Raw genomic sequence first — 23,558 nt, 5'->3', positions numbered from 1 at the left:
CTCACGGATACTAGTCGGATTCATTTCTGCTGTGTCACAACAGGAACTCCTCTCATTGTAGTTTTGATTTTCTTTCTTTTTTTTTTGTCTTTACCATTTCTTGAGCCTCTCTCGTGGCATATGGAGGTTCCCAGGCTAGGGGGTCGAATCAGAGCTGTAGCCGCCAGCCTACGCCAGACCACAGCAGTGCGGGATCTGAACCATGTCTGCAAGCTACCCCACAGCTCACGGCAATGCTGGATCGTTAACCCACTGAGCAAGGCCAGGGATCGAACCCGCAACCTCATGGTTCCTAGTTGGATTCGTTAACCGCTGAGCCACAACAGGAACTCCTGTAGTTTTGATTTATAGCTAATGATTTTGAGCATCTTTTCATGTCCTTATTTGTATATTTGTGAAGAAAGGTCACTTTATATCCTTTGTACCACAACTTTTAAAATTATTGTTCTCAAATACAGATTTTTTTTTTTGTCTTTTGTCCTTTTTAGGGCTATACCTGCAGCATATGGAGGTTCCCAGGCTAGGGGTCTAGTCAGAGCTGTAGCCACCGGCCTACGCCAGAGCCACAGCAATGCGGGATCCGAGCCTTGTCTGCAACCTACACCACAGCTCAAGGGAGCGCCAGGTCCTTAACCCACTGAGAGAGGCCAGGGATTGAACCCGCAAACTCATGGTTCCTAGTTGGGTTCGTTTCCACTGTGCCTGGACAGGAACTCCAATACAGATTTGATTGTGGAACATTTCATTTAAATGTAGTATACTATGCCTTAGTTTTGATGATTTCTATTCCTTTCATGTTTATAAATCAAATAGAGTGTCAGTCTTAAAATTGCACGTATTGTTAAATTAGTATTTACTAGCTCTGTGGCACTGGGTAATCTCCGTGAACTTAACTTTTCCTCATCTGCAAAATAATGATAAAAACAGTAAAATTTGCCTGGTATCCTTGTTAGAATTAAAGTTGAGTACCATTTACAAGTCTTGTCATAAGCATTAAAAAAACATTGGTTCTCAGAGTTGCTGTCATGGATCAGTGGTTAACGAATCTGACTAAGAACTTGAGGTTGCGGGTTCGATCCCTGGCCTTGCTCAGTGGGTTAAGGATCCGGCATTGCCATGAGCTGTGGTGTAGGTGGCAGACGCAGCTCGGATCCTACGTTGCTGTGGCTCTGATTGGACCCCTAGCCTGGGAATCTCCATATGCTGCGGAAGCGGCTCGAGAAATGGCAAAAAGACAAAAAAGAAAAAATCATTAGTTCTCCTCCCTCTGCAGTATAAAATTACAGGGGTTTTCTTTGGCTGTGCCAGAGGCATGCATAAATTCCTAGGCCTTGAACTCAAGCTGCAGCAGTGACAGACAACGCCAGATCCTTAACTTTTAGGCCACCAGGGAACTCCTTCTTGGTCTTATTTATTTATTTATTGGGCGGGGAGGAGGGCTGTGCCTGTGGCATGTGGAGGTTCCTGGGCCACAGCAGCAACCTAATACTGCAGTGACAATGTTGGATCTATAACCCGCTGAGCTGTAAGAGATCTCTACCTCCTTGGTTTTTTTTTTTTTTTTTTGGTCATTTTTGGGCCACACGAGGTATATGGATGTCCCCAGGCAAGGGGGCTCTAATCAGATCTGCAGCTGCCAGCCTCTGCCAGATCCTTAACCCGCTGTAAAAGGACAGGGATTGAAACTGCATCCTCATGGATACTAGTCAGGTTCATACCCTGCTAAGCCATAGCAGGAACTCCCTTTTCTTTCTTTTTTTTTTTTTACACTTATTATTTTTTAAATTTATTTTAAATTACTCAAATGAATTTATCACATCTGTAGTTGTATAATGATCAAAACAATCTGATTTCACAGGATTTCCATCCCATAACCCAAGCAAATCCCCCCACCCCCATTCTCTTTTCTTTTTTTTTTTAAACTTTTTTCACCACCCAGCGTGGCACATGGAGTTCCACGGGCAGGGATCAGTTCCTAGCTGCAGTTGTGAGCTGTGCTGCAGCTTCAGCAAGACCAGATCCTTTGACCCACTGTGCCAGGCCTGAGGATTGAACCTGCCTTCTGACACTGCAGAGACACTTTTGATCCTGCTTCACCACAACAGGAACTGCCCCACCCCCCTTTTTAAAAATTGCTGTGCCTGCAGCATATGGCAGTTCCTAGGCTGGCCATTTAACCTGAGCCACAGCTTTGACCACACCGGATCCTTTAACTTACTGTGCTAGGGATTGCAACCGTGCCTCTGCAGTGACCCGAGCTGCTGCAGTTGGATTCTTAACCCATTGAACCACAGGAGGAATTCTTGAGAACTCTCCTTCTTGGTTTCGTTTTATTGGGAAATGGCATTTAGGTTATCATCTTTAGCGTAAAAAATGATGAGGACAATATAGGTGATACAAATCAACTTTATTTAACATTTCATGAAGTGCAAAATGGGGTAGAAGACAAGAAGCTTTTATAATAAGTTTAAAGAACAAGGAGAAGACAAATAGAAGATACCTGATTGGTTGGGGCCATGTAATCAATTGTTAAGGGTGGAAATGCCCAAAACTGGCTTGGTAGTTGGGATTGGCTTGCTGACTGACTATATCATTTCTGGTCAAGTGGAACATTTGTGAGGACTGTATAGAGTTATCTAAGTCTTGCTTTGCTGATGTTGCATCCATGGCAAGAACACTTCATTTTGGGACTGGAAAGTTGTTAGAAAACACTTGTATTGCTTGGTGATACTCAGTTGGCCATTATTAGACCTTTCAGTGGACAAAGCCAAAAATAAAATGTACTATGGGTTCATACTGATACTTTACTTTAATTTCGGGACCAAGGGGTTTTTAATGTTAATTCATTACCTAAAATCTGTTTTTCAGTGCAGATAGTTCCAGTTTTCAGTGATAAAAAAGTCATTTACTTTGTTCCACACTATACTGTCAAGGGTCTCAGACTAATAATCATGATTTGACTAATAGCATTGTGATTATGGGAAATAGTTTACCTTCTTTTTTGTCGGGGAGATGGGGGAAATCCTTAGGTTTCGTATACTGCTGTATTTGCTGTACCTTAAATGGTATCTCGCATGTGCTCAACAAATATTTGTTAAGCCAGATATTCTTTCTCTTTTGAGGGAGAGATTGGTTGGTTGGAGCATAGGGAATTCTTAATTTATTTGAATTGACTCTTTGAAATAATGTCTTCAGTGTTCCAGGGGATAGCAAAAAATAATCTCTGATTATGTAGATTTTTAACTTTAAGATGTCTGTGGACAGTGTAAAAATTGGTCTTCACTCATATGTTATAGACGGGGAAAACTGAAAGTCACATATGTTAATTTAGTTGGCTGTGACTTAATTGTGATTGAGTAGAAAGAGTTGGACTATGAATCCAGACTCCTCAGCTCATAGATAGACTCAAGGATTTTAGGCTCAGAAAATCTGTGAAGTGCTTGCTCATGTATAAAATGGGAATAATTTTTGGCACTTGTTGAAGATAAAACCAAGAAAGCTCAGTCTCATTTTTAGGTTAAAGTAGGTCATTAATTATTTAGTATTTGTAATATTTTAAAGTGGGTAAACTTTTTTCCTGATTAGATGTGAAGTGAACAAAACTACACAAATTCCCTATTCTCATGCGATTTATAGTCTAGTGAGGCATAGAAGATAAATTACCAGGTGGTGGTAAGTACTGAGAGAAATAAAGCACAGCAAGGGATAATGTGGTGGTGATGGTGGTGATATCTGGAGTTTTCCAGTTATAGGGAATGGTGGTGATATGTGGAGTTTTCCCGTTACAGGGAACAGCAAGTAACAAACATTGGAAAATTTGGGAATACCATGATGTTCAGGATTAGTACTGAAATCAGATCATTTCCTCTCAGGCTTTGCCTTGTAGGCTATTGTAGAGAGTCATAGTTGTATTAGATTTCAGGTGACAATTTTCAGGGTAAAAACAACATGTAGAAAAAGTGATGCTCTTATGAATCTGGTTTTATAAAGTTGTTATAAAATTGTTGACTTATAATTAAAAAATACTTGAGTTCTTACTACATGTCATTTGTACTGTTTAGTCTTTTTTTTTTTTTTTTTTTTTGCTTTTTAGGGCCACACCCGAGGCATATGGAGGTTCCAAGGCTATGGGGCAAATTGGAGCTACAGCTGCAGGCCTATGCCACAGGCACAGCAATGCAGGATCCGAGCCGTGTCTGTGACTTACACCACAGCTTATTGGCAACGCCAGATCCCCAACCTATTGATGGAGGCTAGGGATCAAACCTACAACTTCATGGTTACTAGTCACATGTGTTTCCGCTGTGCCACAATGGGAATTCCTGTTTGGTGTTTTCGACATAGGGGTTGACCAGAGCACACAGTTATGTAGGGTTAATTACTGATAGTTTTTCTTCTGTCCTTCTGCTAGTGCCTGTAGGAAACATTGAAAAAAATATTTAATTATAAATATTGCTTCTTCTCTTTCACTAATTCCTAGAACTTATTCCAAAATGAACAATTAAAAACAAACACCAAAATGAACAATAAATATAATTTGGGATTTTGCCTGAGAAATTGCTTTTTCTTCTTTCTTTCTTTTTTAAATCCCTCTTAGCATTGACTACAAACTCATATTTTCCGTCTTTTTAGATTGTGAATCGGCACGGTCCTGAGGCAGACAGGCATTTATTACGCTGCCTATTTTCGCATGTGGATTTCAGTGGCGATGGTAAAAGCAGTGGCAAAGATTTTCACCAGGTATTTGGGGCTTACAGAGTATATGTTCTTTTAGATGTAGTTGTTCCATGAATTGCATTTTGGGCATAGGGCATATGGCAAACAACACATACAAACAGGATCCAGAAATAACCTTAAGCTGATTGGCTAAAAGGTATCGGGACCTTTTCTTTTTCATGACCACACCCCTAGCACATGGAAGTTCCTGGGCCAGGGGTTGAATCTGAGCCATAGCTGCAACCTGTGCCACAGCTTTGGCAACACTGGATCCTTTATAACTCACTGTACTAGGCTGGGTATGGAACCCGTGCCTCTACATCACCCTGAGCTGCTGTAGTCAGATTCTTAATCCGCTGTGTCATAGCAGGAACTCCTGACTTTTCTTATCCTTCCCTTCTCCTACCTGGTTAGTTCAGGCTTAGAGGGCTGGCGATTGGACCTGCCTGAAAGAAGTAGGAGTGTCCTGCTTGACACCTAAGTAAGGCATAGAGAGGAGCTCTTGTCCTCGGTTGAGTTTCTTTGGTTTGATTCTCAATATGTAAGTTTGTCATGATATTATTATTCCCTATAGTTATCTTATCAATGGACTCTACTCTGGAGATTTTGGCTTAACACACTTATTGCTAATGGACTTTGATAGTTTATTTATTTTGACTTTTTAGGGCTGCACTTGAGGTATATGGAAGTTCCCAGATTAGGGGTCAAATGGGAGCTTCAGCTGCTGGCCTATGCCATAGCCACAGTAATGTGGGATCTGAGCCGCACCTGCAACCTACACCAAAGCTCGTGGCAACACACAGATCCTTAACCCACTGAGCAAGGCCAGGGACCTAACCTGCATCCTCATGCATACTAATCGGTTTTGTTACTGCTGAGCCACAATAGGAACTTCTAGACTTTAGTAGTTTAAATAGGAGCTTTAAAGAGCTGATTTTGATAATGTAGAAACAGTACATAATATTGGGTACTGTTGTACCCAAAATTGGGTACTAAGCAAGCTGCCTCTATTTGTGCAAGAAGATGACTGCTAGTACTAATGAAAATTCATTTTTTATTTTTAAAGACTCAGTTTCTGATTCAGGAGTGTGCGTCACTGATTACGAAGCCAAATTTTATCTCGACGCTGTCCTATGCCATTGATAATCCATTGCACTATCAGAAGGTTTGTATTCCTTTTATCTTTAGTTTGTATTCCTTTTATCTTAGTAGGTCTAAGAATGTGACCACTTATTAGGTTTTCTAAAATGGTCTTACTCCTTGATCTCATAATACCATATTTTAATTGAAATTTTCAGATTATTTTATTTTATTTTATTTTTGCTATTTCTTGGGCCGCTCCCGCGGCATATGGAGGTTCCCAGGCTAGGGGTCGAATCGGAGCTGTAGCCGCCAGCCTCCGCCAGAGCCACAGCAACGCGGGATCTGAGCCGCGTCTGCAACCTACACCACAGCTCACGGCAACGCCGGATCCTTAACCCACGGAGCAAGGGCAGGGACCGAACCTGCAACCTCATGGTTCCTAGTCAGATTCGTTAACCACTGCGCCACGACGGGAACTCCTGGATACTTTTAATTTGGGGTTTTTGTAGCTTTCCAACAAAATCAAAGTAGTTTGCTAGTAAATAGAATCTTAACTAAAGCCGGATTATGTGAAGGTTTAAGCTTGTCTGAACAGAGTTCCACTGCTATATTGCTAGCAGCACTACAGAATTATGTCAACCTGTGTACCACCGTAATTGGGTAAACAGATGCTTTTTGTAGACTTACTGGAAATTGTATGTTCCTGTTTTAAAATGAAGTTTGGTTTGTTTCAGAGTTTAAAGCCTGCACCCCACTTATTTGCCCAGCTGAGTAAAGTTCTCAAGTTAAGCAAAGTACAAGAGGTAAGTGATTTAAGAAAAGAGTTGTAGGTGAAATTAGAAGTAGGACTGTTATTTGACTGTTTAGTCAATCTAACGCTTTTTGTTTCAGGTAATTTTTGGCCTTGCCCTCTTGAATTCTTCCAGTTCAGATCTCAGAGGTTTTGGTAAGTTCCTCTTTCCCTAATGATCCCCTAAGTGAAGTTAGATTCTTTAAAATACATGCTTTTCTGGGCGTGGGGTGGTGGGGTCTCTTTTTTAGGGCCTCCCCCGAGGCATATGGAAGTTCCCAGGCTAGGAGTTGAATCAGAGCTGTAGCCGCCGGCCTTCCACAGCCATAGCAGTGTGGGATCTGAGCCGTGTCTCCGACATGCTTCACAGCTCACAGCAACTCTGGATCCTTAACCCACTGAGTGAGGCCAGTGGAGGATCCATCCGACATCCTCATAGATCCTAGTTGGGTTTATTAGCACTGAGCCAGGATGGGAGCTCCCTCATAACCATTTTTAAGTGTATAGTTCAGTAGTGTTAACTGTATTTACATGGTTATGTTATGGCTATCTGGAACTTTTTTGTCTTGCAAAACTGAAACTTTGTACCCCTCCAGAAATTCTCCACCACCCAACCTCACTCCACCCCCAGTCCCTGTAATTGTTCTCTTATGTTTACCATCTAGAGCTGTGAAAACATAGAGGGTTAAGGGTGAGTTGGTGAATGAGGATGATGATCTCTGTCTTGATGGTATCTGACTTCTTATCTATTGTGGTGCAAAAATAATGTGGTTTTGGTTTGCCTCACTTCTAGCTGCCCAGTTTATCAAACAGAAGCTTCCAGATCTTCTGCGTTCTTACATTGACGCAGACGTCAGTGGAAATCAAGAAGGTGGCTTCCAAGATATAGCAATAGAGGTCCTACACCTCCTACTCTCCCATCTCCTCTTTGGGCAGAAGGGAGCCTTTGGAGTTGGACAGGAACAGATAGACGCTTTTCTTAAGACGCTGCGCAGAGGTAAAAAGGAGTGTCTCTAGGCTACAGACACTCCAAAAGATGATACAAAAGTTGACTTTTTTTGGTATGAACACACATATCAAAGTACAGGTGAAGAGAGTGATTTACCTTTCTGTTGGTAATCTTTCAAGAAAGAGACTATTTTGTAATGTAAAATATTAAAAGTAATAAAAGCCGTGTTATAGAAAAGGCATAAAATGAAGATCACTTCACCAGTAATCTTATTATTTATGTACAGTCTCACTTTAGACTTGATGTATTTCCACAGAGTCCAATTTTTCCCTTTTAGGGAGATGGAGACGTGATCAATATTGTGACATCTTTTTGGTTTGATCACTTTTGATATACCCACTTTACGCCTTTGGCAGTTGACATTATTATGCTAAGATAACTCCTGGTTCTGTTGTTGCCATCCCTCCATTCTTTCCCTTCTTTTAGAGAGAGTCTTTAAAACATATCTTTGATCTTAGACTAATCACTATCCATTTTCACTGTTAAAAATACACTCATGAGCAATTTTTGTGAAATAACATTCAGATTTTAGAATTGATGTTGAAGTTATAACTTGGACTAGGCTAGCTGGATTGGAAAAACTGAGTAAACTGTGCTTTGAATATGACTTTGTGAAAGACTCATGTTTGAGGGATTTTTAAAGAGACTAAAAGAGGATACTTTGTCTTTAATCAATATGACATGATTATTTTTTTCTTTCTTCAGATTTTCCCCAGGAACGCTGTCCCGTGGTGCTTGCACCACTTTTATACCCTGAAAAACGGGACATTCTAATGGACAGAATCCTGCCTGATTCTGGAGGGGTAGCTAAAACCATGATGGAGAGCTCTTTGGCTGATTTCATGCAAGAAGTAGGCTATGGCTTTTGTGCAAGGTTGGTAGTAAGACATTTTAATCTTCTGATGACTCTTGTGGTGATAACTACAATGTAATTCTTTTTTCTTTTCTTTTTGGCTGCGTCTGCGGCATGCAGAAGTTCCTGGGCCAGAGATTGAACCCGTGCCATTGCAGTGACAACACTGGATCCTTAACCTGCTGAGTCACAAGGGAATTCCATTAATTTCTTGAAAGCAAAGTTCCTAAGATTCCTTAATGTGTTCTTTGCTTCTCAAGAATCTTTCACATATTGGTTTTGGTAGCAGGTATAAATACTCTGGTGGCTCAAATTCCATCTCTCCATCCCCCTTAATTTCTCAAATTTAGGGATCAGAGGTTCCTAGCCTAATTGCCAGGATAGGCACTTTTAGCTTTTGAGGGAGAGAGAGCATTGAGGCAAGCAGTTATGGAACTGGTAACATTTCCCATTGGATATATCTCATTTGTTCTTTCCTTGCCCCCACCTTCAATTTTATAACTGTAGCTTTGGTTTCTTTTTTTGTTGGTTTTGTTTTGCTTTTTATTTTTTTAAATTTTTCTTTCTTTCTTTTTTTTTTTGTCTTTTTGCCATTTCTTGGGCTGCTCCTGCGGCATATGGAGGTTCCCAGGCTAGGTTCTGAGCCTCGTCTGCAACCTAACCTACACCACAGCTCACGGCAACGCCGGATCCTTAACCTACTGAGCAAGGGCAGGGATCGAACCTGCAACCTCATGGTTCCTAGTCAGATTCTTTAGCCAGTGTGCCATGATGGGAATTCTTTTTATTATTTTTTATTTTCATCTGCCTTTCCTAGGGCCGCTTCCCACGGCATGTGGAGGTTCCCAGGTTAGGGGTCTAATTGGAGCTATAGCCACCAGCCTATGCCAGGGCCACAGCAACGCCAGATCCAAGCTGCGTCTGCGACCTACGCAATAGCTCATGGCAACGTTGGATCCTTACCCACTGAGCAAGGGCAGGAATCGAACCCGCAACCTCGTGGTTCCTAGTCGGATTCCTTAACCACTTAGCCATGATGGGAACTCCCTTATTTTGCTTTTTAGGGCTGCACTCACAGTATATGGAGGTTCTCAGGCTAGGGATCCAATCGGAGCTGTAGCTGCCGGCCTATATCTCAACTCACAACAATGCCAGATCCTTAACCAACTGAGCGAAATTGTTTCAATCTGATAGTAGCACTTTAGATTGTGATATATTGAATTGTTCATATTTTTCTGAGAATGTTACTAAGGGCATTAATGTGCTTTGCTTTTTTTCTGAGGATGTTACTAAGGGCATTAATGTGCTTTGCTTTGACTTTAAGTGTAACATTTAATGTTTTAAAACTCATAAAAACTCCATTTCCTTATGTTTATTTCTTGTGTGTATATGTGCCTGCCATAAATCTTTGATTGATACAAAATGAAGAAGTTAGAATATATTTTCAAGGCTTTGTACATATCAGAATAACCCTTGTTATCAGTATTTTAAACTTGATTTATACTGAAGATTGAGGAGTTTTTTTGTTTGTTTGTTTTTTGCTGCAGCTTGCAGCAGCTTGATGTAGAATATTAGTTGCCAGATCCAGGAACTGAACCTGGGTCACAGAGGTGAAAACTCCAAGTCCTAACCACTACACCACCAGGGAACTCGCTGAGAAGGATAATTTTGTGTCTTTTGGTGACACACTGTTTTGTTTTGTTTTTGTCTTTTTAAGGCTGCACCCATGGCACATGGAGGTTCCCAGGCTAGGGGTTGAGTTGGAACTATAGCTACCAGCCAGCGCCACAGCAATGTGGGATCCGAGCTGCACCTGCCACCTGCACCACAGCTCCTGGCAACATCGGATCCCTAACCCACTGAGTGAGGCCAGGGCTTGAACCTGTGTCCTCATGGAAACTAGTCAGATTCGTTTCTGCTCAGCCATGACGGGAACTCCTTGTGATACACTCTTACCTCACGTTTTCTTCCACTGATTTTTTTAGACTTTCCCCATTTTCTTAGGTAGCTGGTTTCTGCATTTCTAGCTGTGGAAAAGTATCAAGAAATGAAGCTTATTACTCTTTTTTAGTAAAACTCTAGTAACTTCACTTATGGGCTCTTTTATATCCCCCGCCTTTTTAAATTTAATTAATTAGTTTGGCTGCTCCCTTGGCATGCATGTTTTCCGGTCCAGGGACCAAACCTGCACTACAGCAGTGACAGCACCAGACCCTTGACCCACTGAGTCACCAGGGAACTCCTGTATTAGCATTGCTTAACCTTGGCTTGAGAGTAGCATTTTTCTGAAGTTGTTTCTTTTTCAGCATTGAAGAATGTCGCAATATAATCATGCAATTTGGTGTTCGGGAGGTCACAGCTGCCCAGGTTGCAAGGGTTTTGGGAATGATGGCTCGTACTCATTCAGGATTAACAGATGGAATTCCATTACAGGTAAGTGTAGAAATTGGCTATTTTACAAGGTGAATTAAATGTCCTGCCTTCTTTGTTTTATTTGTTAAATTACAGCGGGATTGATTGTTCTACCACCCAGAGCTGAACACATTAAGTAGTTGGGTTTGTTTAATTCAGAGTTTACTTCTACAGAGTATCTCTGCTCCTGGCAGTGGGATCTGGAGTGATGGAAAAGATAAAAGTGATGGAGCACAGGCACATACATGGAATGTAGAAGTCTTGATTGATGTTCTCAAAGAACTGGTGAGTACATGTAATGTTTTATATTCATGATGTTAGTTTAATATAGTCCCCCTAAAGAAGATTTTAATGAACAAAATGCCTAGCTGAATGAGAGCTGCAGTGTTTTGTCATTTCTGACTTCATTGGCTTAAAAAATAATGATGTGTTTGGGATAATTATACTGGGGAAATAGTACACAAACTCTAGTTTTGTTCAATAATAAATTGTTAATGTGCAGTTCTGGGTAGCACTGTTGATACAATTTGGTAGGTTGTTAGTATGTGATTTTCTGGGAAGGGGTGAGTTTGTTACAAAATAATGATAGCATGAGGAATTACTAGGAAAGGAAAGCTTCTGAATGTCTTTTGGAAGGTGCAGCAAAAACCCTGCTTACCTTGTTTATGGTGAATAGGGATAAAAAATCCATACTTCTCTTACTACTTCCATTTCTGGAATACCCACAAACTAAATAACTGGCCCCTAGACAGAGTGCCTGTGCTAAAATGTTGAAATGGTAGATAAAATATAAAAGGGTGAATGTCCTACTTACTAAAAGAGAGTGATGAAATGCTATAGTTGGATTCCTTTTTTGTCTTTCTGGGGCCACTTCCTTGGCATATGAAGGTGCCCAGGCTAGGAGTCCAATTGCATCTACAACTGCCAGCCTATGCCACAGCTATAGCAGCTTAGGATCCGAGCTGTGTCTGTGACCTACAACGCAGCTCACAGCAATGTGGAATTCCTTAACCCATTAAGTGAGGCCAGGGATTGAACCTGCATCCTCATGGATACTAAGTGGGTTCGTTATCACTGAGCCACAATGGGAACTCCTGTAGTCAGATTCTTAATCCATTGTGCCACAGCAGGAACTCTTCATAGAAATTTTTCAGTGAAATTTTCAGTCATTTTGACATAAAGAATCTTGGCCACTTTTGCTAATGCATGCATTGGGATGCTCTATCTTTGCCACTGTTCCAAAGTAGTAGAATATTTACATAAAGTTAAGAAACATCAGTGTTATTTGCCATATTGGGATGGGAGTTTTTATTGGACAAAAATAGAGGAAGAGAGAGTTCCTTTTTATACACTGAAGTATTCAGAAGTATGTCTTGAACTGAAAGGTTGGAGTAACTTGCTTAGTGGAGCTAGTTTATTTTGAAAAGTAAGAATTTACCTTTCTAGTTTCTTTGGAAATTCCAGAAAGATTGAGTTGATTTTAAGTTTGTAATTAGAATATATTTATTGAACTTCAGATTTAGTCTGGGTCTTTGGATAAAGCAGTTAAAAGATATACACCTTTTTTTTTTTTTTTTGGTCTTTTAGGGCTGCACCCAGGGCATATGGAGGTTCCCAGGCTACGGGTCTAATTGGAGCTGTACCTGCTGGCCAGTGCCACAGCCACAGCAAAGGTGGATCCGAGCCTCATCTGCAACCTACACCACAGCTCAGGGCAATGCCAGATCCTTAACCCATTGCCTAAGGCCAGGGATCGAACTTGGGCCCTCATGGATGTTAGTCTGGGTTCATTAACCACTGAGCCATGACGGGAACTCCAAAATATGTACACTTTTGTTCATTAAACTTTGAAATGCTTTTATTTTTTAGAACCCGAGTTTGAATTTCAAGGAAGTAACTTATGAATTGGACCATCCTGGATTTCAAATTCGTGACAGTAAGGGACTTCATAATGTGGTGTATGGCATTCAGAGGGGTCTAGGTATGGAAGTGTTCCCTGTAGACCTCATATACAGACCTTGGAAACATGCCGAAGGCCAGGTAAGTCAATGGTGGTGTTTAGTTATAGAAGAGGAACAAAATAATGGCTTATGTAATGCTCTTGATCACAGATTAAAATACTCTTTTAAAGTAGAATTTGTTTTGCATAGCTCAGAAAAGCAGAGACTCATAAATTTTGAAGGAACGTTATCATAGTTTAGTACTAGTCAGACTTAGCTGAATTGGAGCAATCAAACTTTCCCCAATAGTTTAATGATGTTTGTCTCCAAGGCCACCTCATCACACATCTTTCATTTGTCTGAATTATCTGTAGTTTTGAAAAATCAAATAATTGATATTTGAAAGGGAAATTTCATTCTGATAACCTCAAGATTGAGATTAGCCTAGTGAAAATATTTCAGATCTTTATAGCATTCATAGTCATTTATTGTGGTAAGGATGTTTTCTCTCGTTCCAGCTCTCCTTCATTCAGCATTCCCTTATAAATCCAGAGATCTTCTGTTTTGCTGACTATCCCTGTCATACTGTTGCCACTGATATCCTGAAAGCACCACCAGAGGATGACAATCGAGAAATTGCCACATGGTAAACACTCATCTAGCTTTTCTTGAAAGGGTCACTTTACTCTTTTAAAATGTAAAATTAATAGTGAGCAACTACACAATTAAAAGCTGTACATGAAACAGTGTTTATAGTAAGCTTATTTTAAATTTTTAGAGTGGATAAAAATATATTTTTAGTCCTTATCACTAGATAAATCTTCTTGTAATGTTTGTCATAAAATTGTTGCCAGAAAATACACTATTTTCTGAAGCTATCAAATGTTGTAAAGAGGTTTGCACTTGTCCTTTAGTGTTAGATTCCCTCTCTTTTCTTTGTAGATTTGTTTGCATGCTTTCTTTTTTAAGTGGCTCAAAATGGTCAACACATCAGATCTCACGCTTTTAGCTAAATTATCTGGTTTCTCTGAGTTTCAGTTCCAAATTTCTGAGGGAGAATATGACTCTGGCTCATAGGTTTCTCCTGGAACTCAAGTCACTCCCCTCTGGGGATGTGAGGTGAGAATGGTGAAAGTACCTCTCTCACTGTTAGAATACATACATGGCTTCAGGAGGGGGCACGGGTTAGATTGGTCCCCAAAAGAATCTACTTTATAATGTTTTTTCCATTTTTTTCTCAAATGTACTCGCCTGGGATGCTTTCCCATTATGGAACAGATTGTCTTTTGGGGGTGGAATGAAGGCTATGGGTTTTAGTTTTAAGGCAGTATAAAGTCCTTAAGGTATTGCCAGATTTTCTGAAACAAAAGATGGTAAACTTTTCCTGTAAAGGATTTGTTAACTTTGGGCTTTGCAGGCCAGATGGTCTCTGCAGCAAGTATTTAACTCAGTATAAATATGGGTGTGGCTCTTTTCCAATCAAAACCTTATTTACAAAATTATGCTGTGGGTGGGCTTGGCCTATGGATGTAATTTGCTGGTCCCTGTTCCGGAAAATTGACCTAAGCAGTGGTTTGTTCTAAAGCATCTCCTTTCTCCAGGTGCTAGTCAACATTGGATCAGCAGGGTTGTTTTTTTTTGTTTTTTTTTTAATCCCCTGTTAAGTCTGCATCTAAATGTTTGGCAGTATTTCTTCATTTTTATTTTAATAAGTAAAGGGCTCTTTCCATTTTATAAAACTGAAATGTCATGCATGTTTAACAATTCCTTAATATATGTTAGCTGTATATTCAGATTTCCCCAGTTGTCTCAAAAAAATATCTTTTAATACTTTGTATGGGAGTTCCCGTTGTGGCACAGCAGAAACGAATCCAACTAGTATCCATGAGGGTGTGTGTTTGATCCCTGGCCTTGCTCGGTGGGTTGGGGATCTGGTTTTGCTGTGAGCTTCAGTGTAGGTTGCAGACAAGGCTAGAATCCCAAGTTGCTGTGGCTGTGGTGTAGGCCAGCAGCTGTAGCTCCAATTCGACCACTTGCCAGGAACTTTCATACGCCGTGGGTGTGGCTCTCAAAAACAACAAAAAACCCCCTTTCTATGATTAAGAGTCTGGACAAGGTCGACGTAGGTTTCTTTTATTCTGTAAGTCTTCCTATTCACTCTTTTTTAAAAAAATAAAATTCTTGCCACTGATTTAATGAGGCAATATGATCTTTTATCCTCTAGTCTACCCCATGAAATGAGTTATGTTTCCTCATGGTGTTTAATTTGATCTCTATCCCCGTAGTTTTTATGAACTAAAGGTAGAATAAGATCTTAAGGCTTGATTGAAGTAAATTATTCCTCTTGAGGGAGGAATAATTCGTAGTGGGTGTTGTAGACTTCTGAACTTGTGTGACATTCGGGGGGCACCTAAGGTATAACTTAGTGTTAAAAAAGTGTTAAGTGTTCAGGCTGTATTTTGTGTAGAATTTTTCTCATATAAATTATGTCTATGTTTGTATTGGATTTTTGAGTATTTCTTTTTCCAATTCTTTTTTTTTTTTTGCTTTTTTAGACTGCACCTTTGGCATATGGAAGTTCCCAGGCTATGGGTTGAATCATAGTTGCAGCTGCTGGCTGGCCTAGTCACACCACAGCAAGCCAGATCTGAGCCATGTCTGTGACCTACACCATAGCTCACAGCAATGCTGGATCCTTAACCCACTGAGCGAGGCCAGGGATTGAACCTCTGTCCTAGTTCACTGGATACTAGTTGGGTTCATTACTGCTGAGCCATGACATAAACTCTGGATTTTTGACTGTATTCTCTGATATTATTTGCTTTTATTTTTCACACTAATCGCAAAAGTGTTTTTGTTGTTGTTGTTTGTCTTTTTGCCTTTTCTAGGGCCGGTCCCGAGGCATATGGAAGTTCCCAGGCCAGGGGTCTAATCGGATCTGTAGCCACCGGCCTATACCACAGCCACAGCAACACAGGATCTGAGCTGCGACTGCGACCTGCACCATAGCTCACACCAATGCCAGATCCCCAACCCACTGAGCAAGGCCAGGGATCAAACCTGCAACTTCATGGTTCCTAGTCAGATTCGTTAACCACTGCGCTACAACGGGAACTCCAATCACAAAAGTTTTTGATGATAACTTTTTGGTTAGGAGGTCTGTGGTTATGCAGATGGTTAGTCATGTCTGCTCTCCTTTATCACTTATTCTCTGTTAATTTGGAATGCCTTTGAATTTAGTTTGAAAGCAACCAGCATTATATATTTGAGATGAATGCAACCAATTTAAATATTTTTCAAATTTTAAATGACTACAACTTGGTTTCATCTTGATAGCTGGTATCACCTATTTGGAAAATGAATTTTAAAGATGCTCATTGATAGAGAATCTTACTTCCATTCTTGTTAGGAAGAGCTTGGATTTGATTGAATCTCTTCTGAGGCTCGCAGAGGTGGGGCAATATGAGCAAGTCAAACAGCTCTTCAGCTTCCCTATCAAACACTGTCCAGACATGCTGGTATTGGCCTTACTACAAATAAACACCTCCTGGCACACCTTACGCCATGAACTCATCTCCACTCTGATGCCAATTTTCCTTGGAAACCACCCTAACTCAGCTATAATTTTGCACTATGCATGGCATGGGCAGGTAAGACATGACCATTTCTTTGTCTTAATAATTGAATTTTGGGGGGGGAGTGCTCACAGGTGTGGCATGTGGAAGTTCCCATGCTGAGGATTGAACCTGTGCTGGCCTGTGCAACTGCTGCGGCAATCCTGGATCCTTAACCCCCTGTGCCACAAGGGAATTTTCCTAATAATTGACATTCTTTTGAGGATGTTCGACTAGAGAAATTGTTGGTCTTGGAATTCTGACACCTGAAAAAGTCACACTTCATAAAATTTATTTTATTGTTTAGCATCATGTGGGTATTAAAGTGTAAAACTTCAAAGAGCAAGGAGCCAAGACAGTTAAAACAGTAGTATAAAAGCTCTGTATTGCTAGGGTAGAGTATCCTTTTTAGCAATAAAGTGCTTACTCCACATAGACCCAGAAGGTCCTCATTTCACTTTTTACGGTAAATGAGAGATCACAAATCAATTTAAATCCAGCATTTAAATTTTATTTTGGTTTCTATTGAAATCTTTCAAGACCTTGAGCTCCATCCACCCCATTTTGTAGAAATGTATTGGATGAATAAAGCCTCCATTTCATTTATTTATTTATTTTTTGAGGGGAGGGAGTGGCCACACCTGCAGCATATGGAAGAAAGTTCCCAGGCTTCAGGTTATATTGGAGCTGCAGCTGCTGGCCTATACCACAGTCACAGCAACCTGGGATCTGAGACACATTTGGGACCTACACTGAAGCTGGTGGCAATACGGGATGCTTAACCCTCTGAGTGAGGCCAGGGATCAAACCCACATCCTCATGGATATGAGTTGGGCTCTTTACCCACGGAGCCATAATGTAAACTCCAGCCTACATTAGACATAAAGATACATGGGCAAGCTTTAAGAAAAGAAAAAGCAGTTATCTTCCCCCTTTACATTCCCCTGAGTCATTCGTGCTGTGGTTTATTATAAGCAAGTACTTTTTAAAAAAATCTGATAAGGGAGTTCCCTGGTGACCTAGTAGTTAAGGATTTGATGTTGTCATTGCTGTGGTTCAAGGTCAAAAAAAAAAGTCTGTTAAGATTTTGTAAATGAAAAACACTAGCCTTGGTTCCATGCCTTTCAGTCAGACCACCTCCATTTCTAGAGACTCAAATCACTTGATAGAGTTCACAGAATGTTTATTAAACATTTAATCAGCTTGCGCCTGGACATTTTTAGGCTTTTCTCACCATATCTTTAAGGGAGAAAGGGCAGAGTGAGGGACTTGCATCTCTACTCCTGGTTAGATACTTGTTGCACTTGGACTTTGTCACTCTAGGACAGTTCCTGGAAAGGGATATAGACAGTGATAATGATTGTCTTGCCATTTCTTCTGTGAGAAACATTTCTCTAAATTACCATCCAATTGCAAGCCTTTAGGTGAGTCCTCAAAGTCAGGATGTTTTCTCATTAAAAAAAAAGTAATTACAAAAATATGAGCATTATCATTTGTGAAAATATAGTATGTACAAACTGCAGTCCCTAGAAATACTAATAAAATACTACCCTGTGCAACATGAGACTTGATTATCTTAAACAATTTTGTTTTTATAGGCCAGTAATTTGTAATTTAAGGGATTATATAAACTTGATGCACCCTCATATTCTCATCATATTTTGGTTTTGAAAATGTATAAATCGACTTTTATAGGACAGATAAAATTTGTTGTATGTGACTGTGTGATCTAAGGTTTCAGAGGTAGGCTTCATTTGGAAGTTGTGGAAATAACTGCTTTCCCACAGCGGGGAGAAAAAGGTCACCCTGATCAGTGCTTGAGACTGGAGTTTTGTTGTCTGCACTGATTTACCTCAGTTTTAAATAAATACAGGTAAAATCAGCATTTGTGACAGCCTATCAAAATGGTTAGTAGTATTGCCATTTCACCCTCCTTTCTCTTTGCTTAGGGACAGTCTCCCTCAATCCGCCAACTTATCATGCATGCAATGGCAGAATGGTACATGCGAGGGGAGCAGTATGACCAGGCCAAATTGTCTCGAATACTTGATGTGGCCCAGGACTTGAAGGTGAGCTTGGAGAAACAGATTAGCACTTTTTATTGATTTAAAAAAAATAACAGTTTAATGTCAAATAGATGCCTTCAGAGTAATTCACATGTAACTATAGCTAGAATGATTGAGGTTTAGAATTTTGCCTTGTAGGTGGAAAGATTGGAAGAAGAGTGCTTTTAGAGATGAGAAAAAAGTTTTCACTTATGTTTCTCTGAATTTTGTGTGATCTTCTGTGATAGTTGCAGAGTTATTTTAAAGCAAGTGATAATTAGAGAATGTGGTTCACTTTCAGCCCTTTTGTAAATTTCATTAGCATTAACAAGGTCTGTTGATAAATGGTCTGATTCTTTGTGTCTTTGATCACTAAGTATATAGAACTGATGTCATAATTATACTTTGAGCAAGCCCAAGTTTAGATTTTTTAAGATGGGTAAAGCTAATTTTTAAAAAGTTATGGTTTGTGTCTTGCTTGCTTGGTGTAGTTATTCGAAAAAGCACAGGGTAGAGTTTATTTTGAAAGTAAAGTCATTGTTTGTCTTTGAAATGTGAATTTTAAGGAGGGACAAGTGTTACTCTTGATTTTCACTAAGCTGATTAAAAAAATTGTGACCAAGAAAATGTAGACAGTATGTTCTATTTAGACTCATTTGTGAGAATAAAAACTGGAAACGGAAAAAAGGACAGAGAGAAAGTTACTCAGTTGACTTGTAGTTTCTAATGTTCTTTTTCTTTAGGCCTTGTCAATGCTGCTAAATGGTACTCCATTTGCCTTTGTTATTGACCTTGCTGCACTTGCTTCACGTCGTGAATACCTCAAACTTGACAAGTGGCTCACAGATAAGATTCGAGAGCATGGAGTAAGCAAGATTTGTCCATTTTTTACTGCTTTTAATTTTTGATGGTCAAAATAGCTGATGAAAATGGCAGTGAGAATGTTACTGTATTCTGGATTTCACTCATGGTGCTTATTAGTCTTTACTCTGAAAACAGTGGTGCATTTCAGATATGCTGACTTTATCTTTTTCAGGAGCCTTTTATCCAGGCTTGTATGACTTTTTTAAAGAGACGGTGTCCTTCCATTTTGGGTGGACTTGCCCCAGAGAAAGATCAGCCCAAAAGTGCTCAACTTCCTCCAGAAACTCTAGCAACAATGTTGGCCTGTTTACAAGCTTGTGCAGGGTAAGAAGAACATGCTTGAAAATGACTATTTAATATTGGAATTAGATTATATGGATATTGTCGATTTGGGGATGAGGGGTTCAATGATTATAAGTGACAGCAGCTAATGAAATCTGGTGGTCTTTAAATCCAAAGTACTATACTACTTAAAATATATATGAGGGAGTGTCTGCTCTGGCGCAGTAGGATCGGCCACATCTCTGCAGTGCTGGAACATAGGCTCAAGTCCCCTGCCTGCCACTGTGGGTTAAGGATTCGGCATTGCTGCAGCTGCAGTGTAGGTCACAGCTATGGCATAGGTTGCAGCTGTGGCATAGGTCACATCTGTGGCTTGGATCTGATCCCTGGTGCCTGGCCTGGGAACTCCGTAGGACAGCCAAAAAAGAAAAAAATTTATATGAGATCCATTTCAGTTATATTTTTTGGCTGTAGTGTACAGTGGCTTGATGTGGGATCTTAATTCCCAGATCACGGGTTGAACTCAGACCACAATGTTGAAAATGCCAATTCCTAACCACTAGACCACCAGGGAACTCAGAGTTAAATTTTTTTGTGTATGTGAGATAGGGTCCTAGATGGATAATTTTTGCATATGAATCTTCATTTGTCCGAGCACCGTTTGTTGAAAAGACTGGTCTTTCCCTTTGGAGTTCACTTCTAAAAAATCGTTTGCCAGTAATTAATGTATGAGTTTATTTGTGGAACCTTAGTTCTATTCTGTTGACTTGTATGTCTGTCCTTTTACCAGTACCACACTGTCTTGATTAGAAGTGCTGAGAATAGACAGCCTTGCCTTGTTCCTGGTTTAGGAGGAAAGTATCCAGTGTTTTACCATTAGGTTTGATTCTAGCCATGGGTTTTTTACAGGTATTTTTCAGATTGAGGGGGTTTCTTAACTTTCTAGTTAATTTGGTGTTTATCATGAAAGCATCCTGTAGATGTTTGTGTCTGCATCTGTCGAGATGACCATGTGGTTTTCTGTTACTACATTGATGTGATATGTGATGTTAATAATTGATAATTGGATGTTAAAAAAAACTTCGCCTTCTTGGGATGCATCTCACCTGTTCTTTGTGTACACTTCCTTTTTATTTATTTTATTTTTTAAAATTTTTTTGTCTTTTTGCCTTTTCTAGGGCCGCTCTTGTGTCATATGGAGGTTCCCAGGCTAGGGGTCTAATCCGAGCTATAGCCGCTGGCCTTCTCCAGAGCCATAGCAACGCAGGATCTGAGCCTTGTCTGCAACCTACACCACAGCTCACTGCAACGCTGGATCCTTAACCCACTGAGCAAGGCCAGGGACCGAGCCCGCAACCACGTGGTTCCTAGTTAGATTCATTAACCGCTGAGCCACAACGGGAACTCCCTACACTTCCTTTTTGTATGTTGCTAAATTCAGTTTGTTTGTATTTCGTGAGCATTTTTGTGTCTGTATTCCTAAAAGATACTATTCTGTAGTTCTCTTATGTTCTCTGTCTTTTTTTTTTCTTTTTCTTCTTTTTAGGGCTGCACCTGCAGCATATGGAAGTTCCCAGGTTAGGGGTCTAATTGGAGCCTACACCATAGCCACAGCAATGCCGGATCCTAACCCACTCACTGGGCAGGGCCAGGGATCAAGCCCACATCCTCAGGGATATGAGTTGGATTCGTTTCCAGTGTGCCTCTTTTTCTGGTTTTGATAGCAGGATAATACTGGCTTCATATGAGTTGCAAAAGCATTCTTTCTCTCCAATTTTTATGGGAAGGATTGATATCAGTTCTTTAAATGTTCCGTAGAATTCAGTGAAGCCCTCTGGTCTTGGGCTTTTTCTTTTGGGTAGTTGTTGATAACTAATTCATTATCTCTACTTGTTAGAGTTGTCAGATTTTTTTCTTTCTTCTAGAGTCATATTCAGTAGTTTGCATCTTTCTAGGAATCTGTCCATTTCTTCTAGTCTGTTTAATTTGTTGGCATACAGTTGTTTTATACTATATGCTTATGATTGTTCTCATTTCTGTAATGTTGGTAGTAATTTCTTCTCTTTCAATGTCTGGTTTTAGTAGTTTGAGTCTTTGCTTGTGTGCCCTGCCCCCCTTGGGATTATTAGTATCAGTATTAATACTGACTTTGGAGTATTTAATGTATTTGCATTTAATATAATTACTGCTAAGGTAGGATTTATCCATTCTCTTGTGCTGTTAGTTTTTCTTTATGTCTCATGTCTATTTTACACTTGGATTCTTCCATTACTGCCTCCTTTTTCTGGCTAAATCCAGTAATTGTTCTTCCTGAAGGACAGTTTCTGTTGATAGCATTTTATTCCTGTGTATGGGCTTATGCCTTTCTTGGGGGTGGGGGCGCGGGGTGTATATGTGTGTGCGCTTATGCATGCGTTCAGTGATTTGTGGTTGAAAATTGGAAAGTTTAAATAATGTGGCATTTCTGGAAATCAGATTTTCCCTCTTCAGGGCTTTTTTGTTACTACGTTTTTCTGAGTGAATTCTATAGTGTCTGTATTCTTTGTCATATTTGGCCACTGAAAGCTCTGTGTGGGTAAGCCTTGTGGTCAGCTAAGATGGGAGGTTTTCTTAAACTCTGGAATCAGTAACCTATGCTTTGGTTCTGTATGCAAGTTGAGGCATACCTTGAAGCCAGTCTCTTGACAGCTTCACCTTAGTATTCACTTCCTTCATCCACAGAGCCTTAAGGTTGGCTTGAGGTGCAAACTTGGGTCTTTTGAGGAATTTCATGGGAATGGCACAGCATTAGATGTTAGCACAGCCCTACATACTTCTCAGACCTGTCTAGATTCCTGGGAAAATGTGGGAATGTTTCCAAGCTCCACTCATGGGAATCTTATTCCCTTAAGTTTTCCTTTTAAAAATTTTTTTTTTTTTGGTCTTTTTTGCTATTTCTTGGGCCGCTCCCGCGGCATATGGAGGTTTCCAGGCTAGGGGTCTAATCGGAGCTGTAGCCTCCAGCCTACGCCAGAGCCACAGCAACGCGGGATCCGAGCCGCGTCTGCGACCTACACCACAGCTCACGGCAACGCAACGCCGGATCGTTAACCCACTGAGCAAGGGCAGGGACCGAACGTGCAACCTCATGGTTCCTAGTCGGATTCGTTAACCACTGCGCCACGACGGGAACTCCCCTTTTAAATTTTTTGATTAGTCTGTTGTTTGCTCAGACTGTTACCTTATACCTTGTGCAACCAGGAAGTTAAAACAATTACCCTTAAATGTTTTCTACAAATACCTTACGGGGAAAAGGTTTGCCTTGGGTTAGCTCTTAGGTCCAATAAAGACTACCTTGCAGTTGTGATTTCACAGGGACTCCTCAGATTGGGGAAATAATGACATTTCTCTGAGAATGAAGCTTTGAAGATTTTTCAGCCCAGTTCTGAGCCCTCTCCTTTGTTGGCTGTCAGGCTTCTGGTTTTCACTGTGGTTGTGGGCTATTAGTTTTCAGTCCTGCTGTGCAGCTGGAGGGGAGTATGGGAGTAGGGCAAATTAAGATGCCATAAAGCTCGTTGCTGTTGTTGTAAACATCTAATCATCTTTCTGGAATCAAAATTCTCTTGATTGTTGTACAGGCTTTTGGTTAATTTCTAGAGTTCTGGAGAAGTTGATTATTGTAATTTTTGCAAGTTGCTTTTCTGTGGAGAGAATATTTGGAAGTACTGTTTTTACTTAGGCCCTATGTATTTTTTTGTAAGTTTTGAAGCATAATAAAATGAATACCTGTGATTGTACTGTGCAACTTAAATAACATGATCAGTCTTTTTGAAGTTACCTTTGTTTTCCAATCCTGTTTCCTTAACTCTCCTCCCGTGTAGAGCTTGAGTTTTATTTTGCCCTTCCCTGCTTTTAAAAAAATTTCCCATGTGTATCTCTCTCTTTTTTTTTTTTGCTTTTTAGGGCCGCAC

At 40.2% G+C, this 23,558-nt stretch overlaps 1 protein-coding gene across 10 annotated transcripts in view; it reads left to right on the top strand.

Moving 5' to 3' along the window:
- CNOT1 (CCR4-NOT transcription complex subunit 1) overlaps window positions 1-23,558 on the top strand; it is a 104,407-nt gene that overhangs the window by 38,719 nt on the left and 42,130 nt on the right. For 9 of the 10 annotated variants that reach the window (XM_047790786.1, XM_047790784.1, XM_047790780.1 and 6 more), the window contains exons 3-16: window positions 4,633-4,740; window positions 5,783-5,881; window positions 6,534-6,602; window positions 6,691-6,745; window positions 7,383-7,586; window positions 8,304-8,472; window positions 10,758-10,884; window positions 11,038-11,148; window positions 12,733-12,903; window positions 13,322-13,449; window positions 16,213-16,453; window positions 18,367-18,486; window positions 19,206-19,328; window positions 19,499-19,650. In XM_047790786.1, the coding sequence (XP_047646742.1) occupies window positions 4,633-4,740; window positions 5,783-5,881; window positions 6,534-6,602; window positions 6,691-6,745; window positions 7,383-7,586; window positions 8,304-8,472; window positions 10,758-10,884; window positions 11,038-11,148; window positions 12,733-12,903; window positions 13,322-13,449; window positions 16,213-16,453; window positions 18,367-18,486; window positions 19,206-19,328; window positions 19,499-19,650 (1,877 nt within the window). Of the gene's footprint in view, window positions 1-4,632; window positions 4,741-5,782; window positions 5,882-6,533; window positions 6,603-6,690; window positions 6,746-7,382; window positions 7,587-8,303; window positions 8,473-10,757; window positions 10,885-11,037; window positions 11,149-12,732; window positions 12,904-13,321; window positions 13,450-16,212; window positions 16,454-18,366; window positions 18,487-19,205; window positions 19,329-19,498; window positions 19,651-23,558 lie in introns of those variants that run through there. The other variant, XM_047790788.1, reaches the window with a different exon arrangement.

Source organism: Phacochoerus africanus, chromosome 8 (assembly GCF_016906955.1).
Source record: "Phacochoerus africanus isolate WHEZ1 chromosome 8, ROS_Pafr_v1, whole genome shotgun sequence".
Taxonomy (NCBI): Eukaryota; Metazoa; Chordata; class Mammalia; order Artiodactyla; family Suidae; genus Phacochoerus; species Phacochoerus africanus.
The sequence above is the reverse complement of the archived record's forward strand: the minus strand, read 5'-3'. Positions and strand labels throughout refer to the sequence as shown.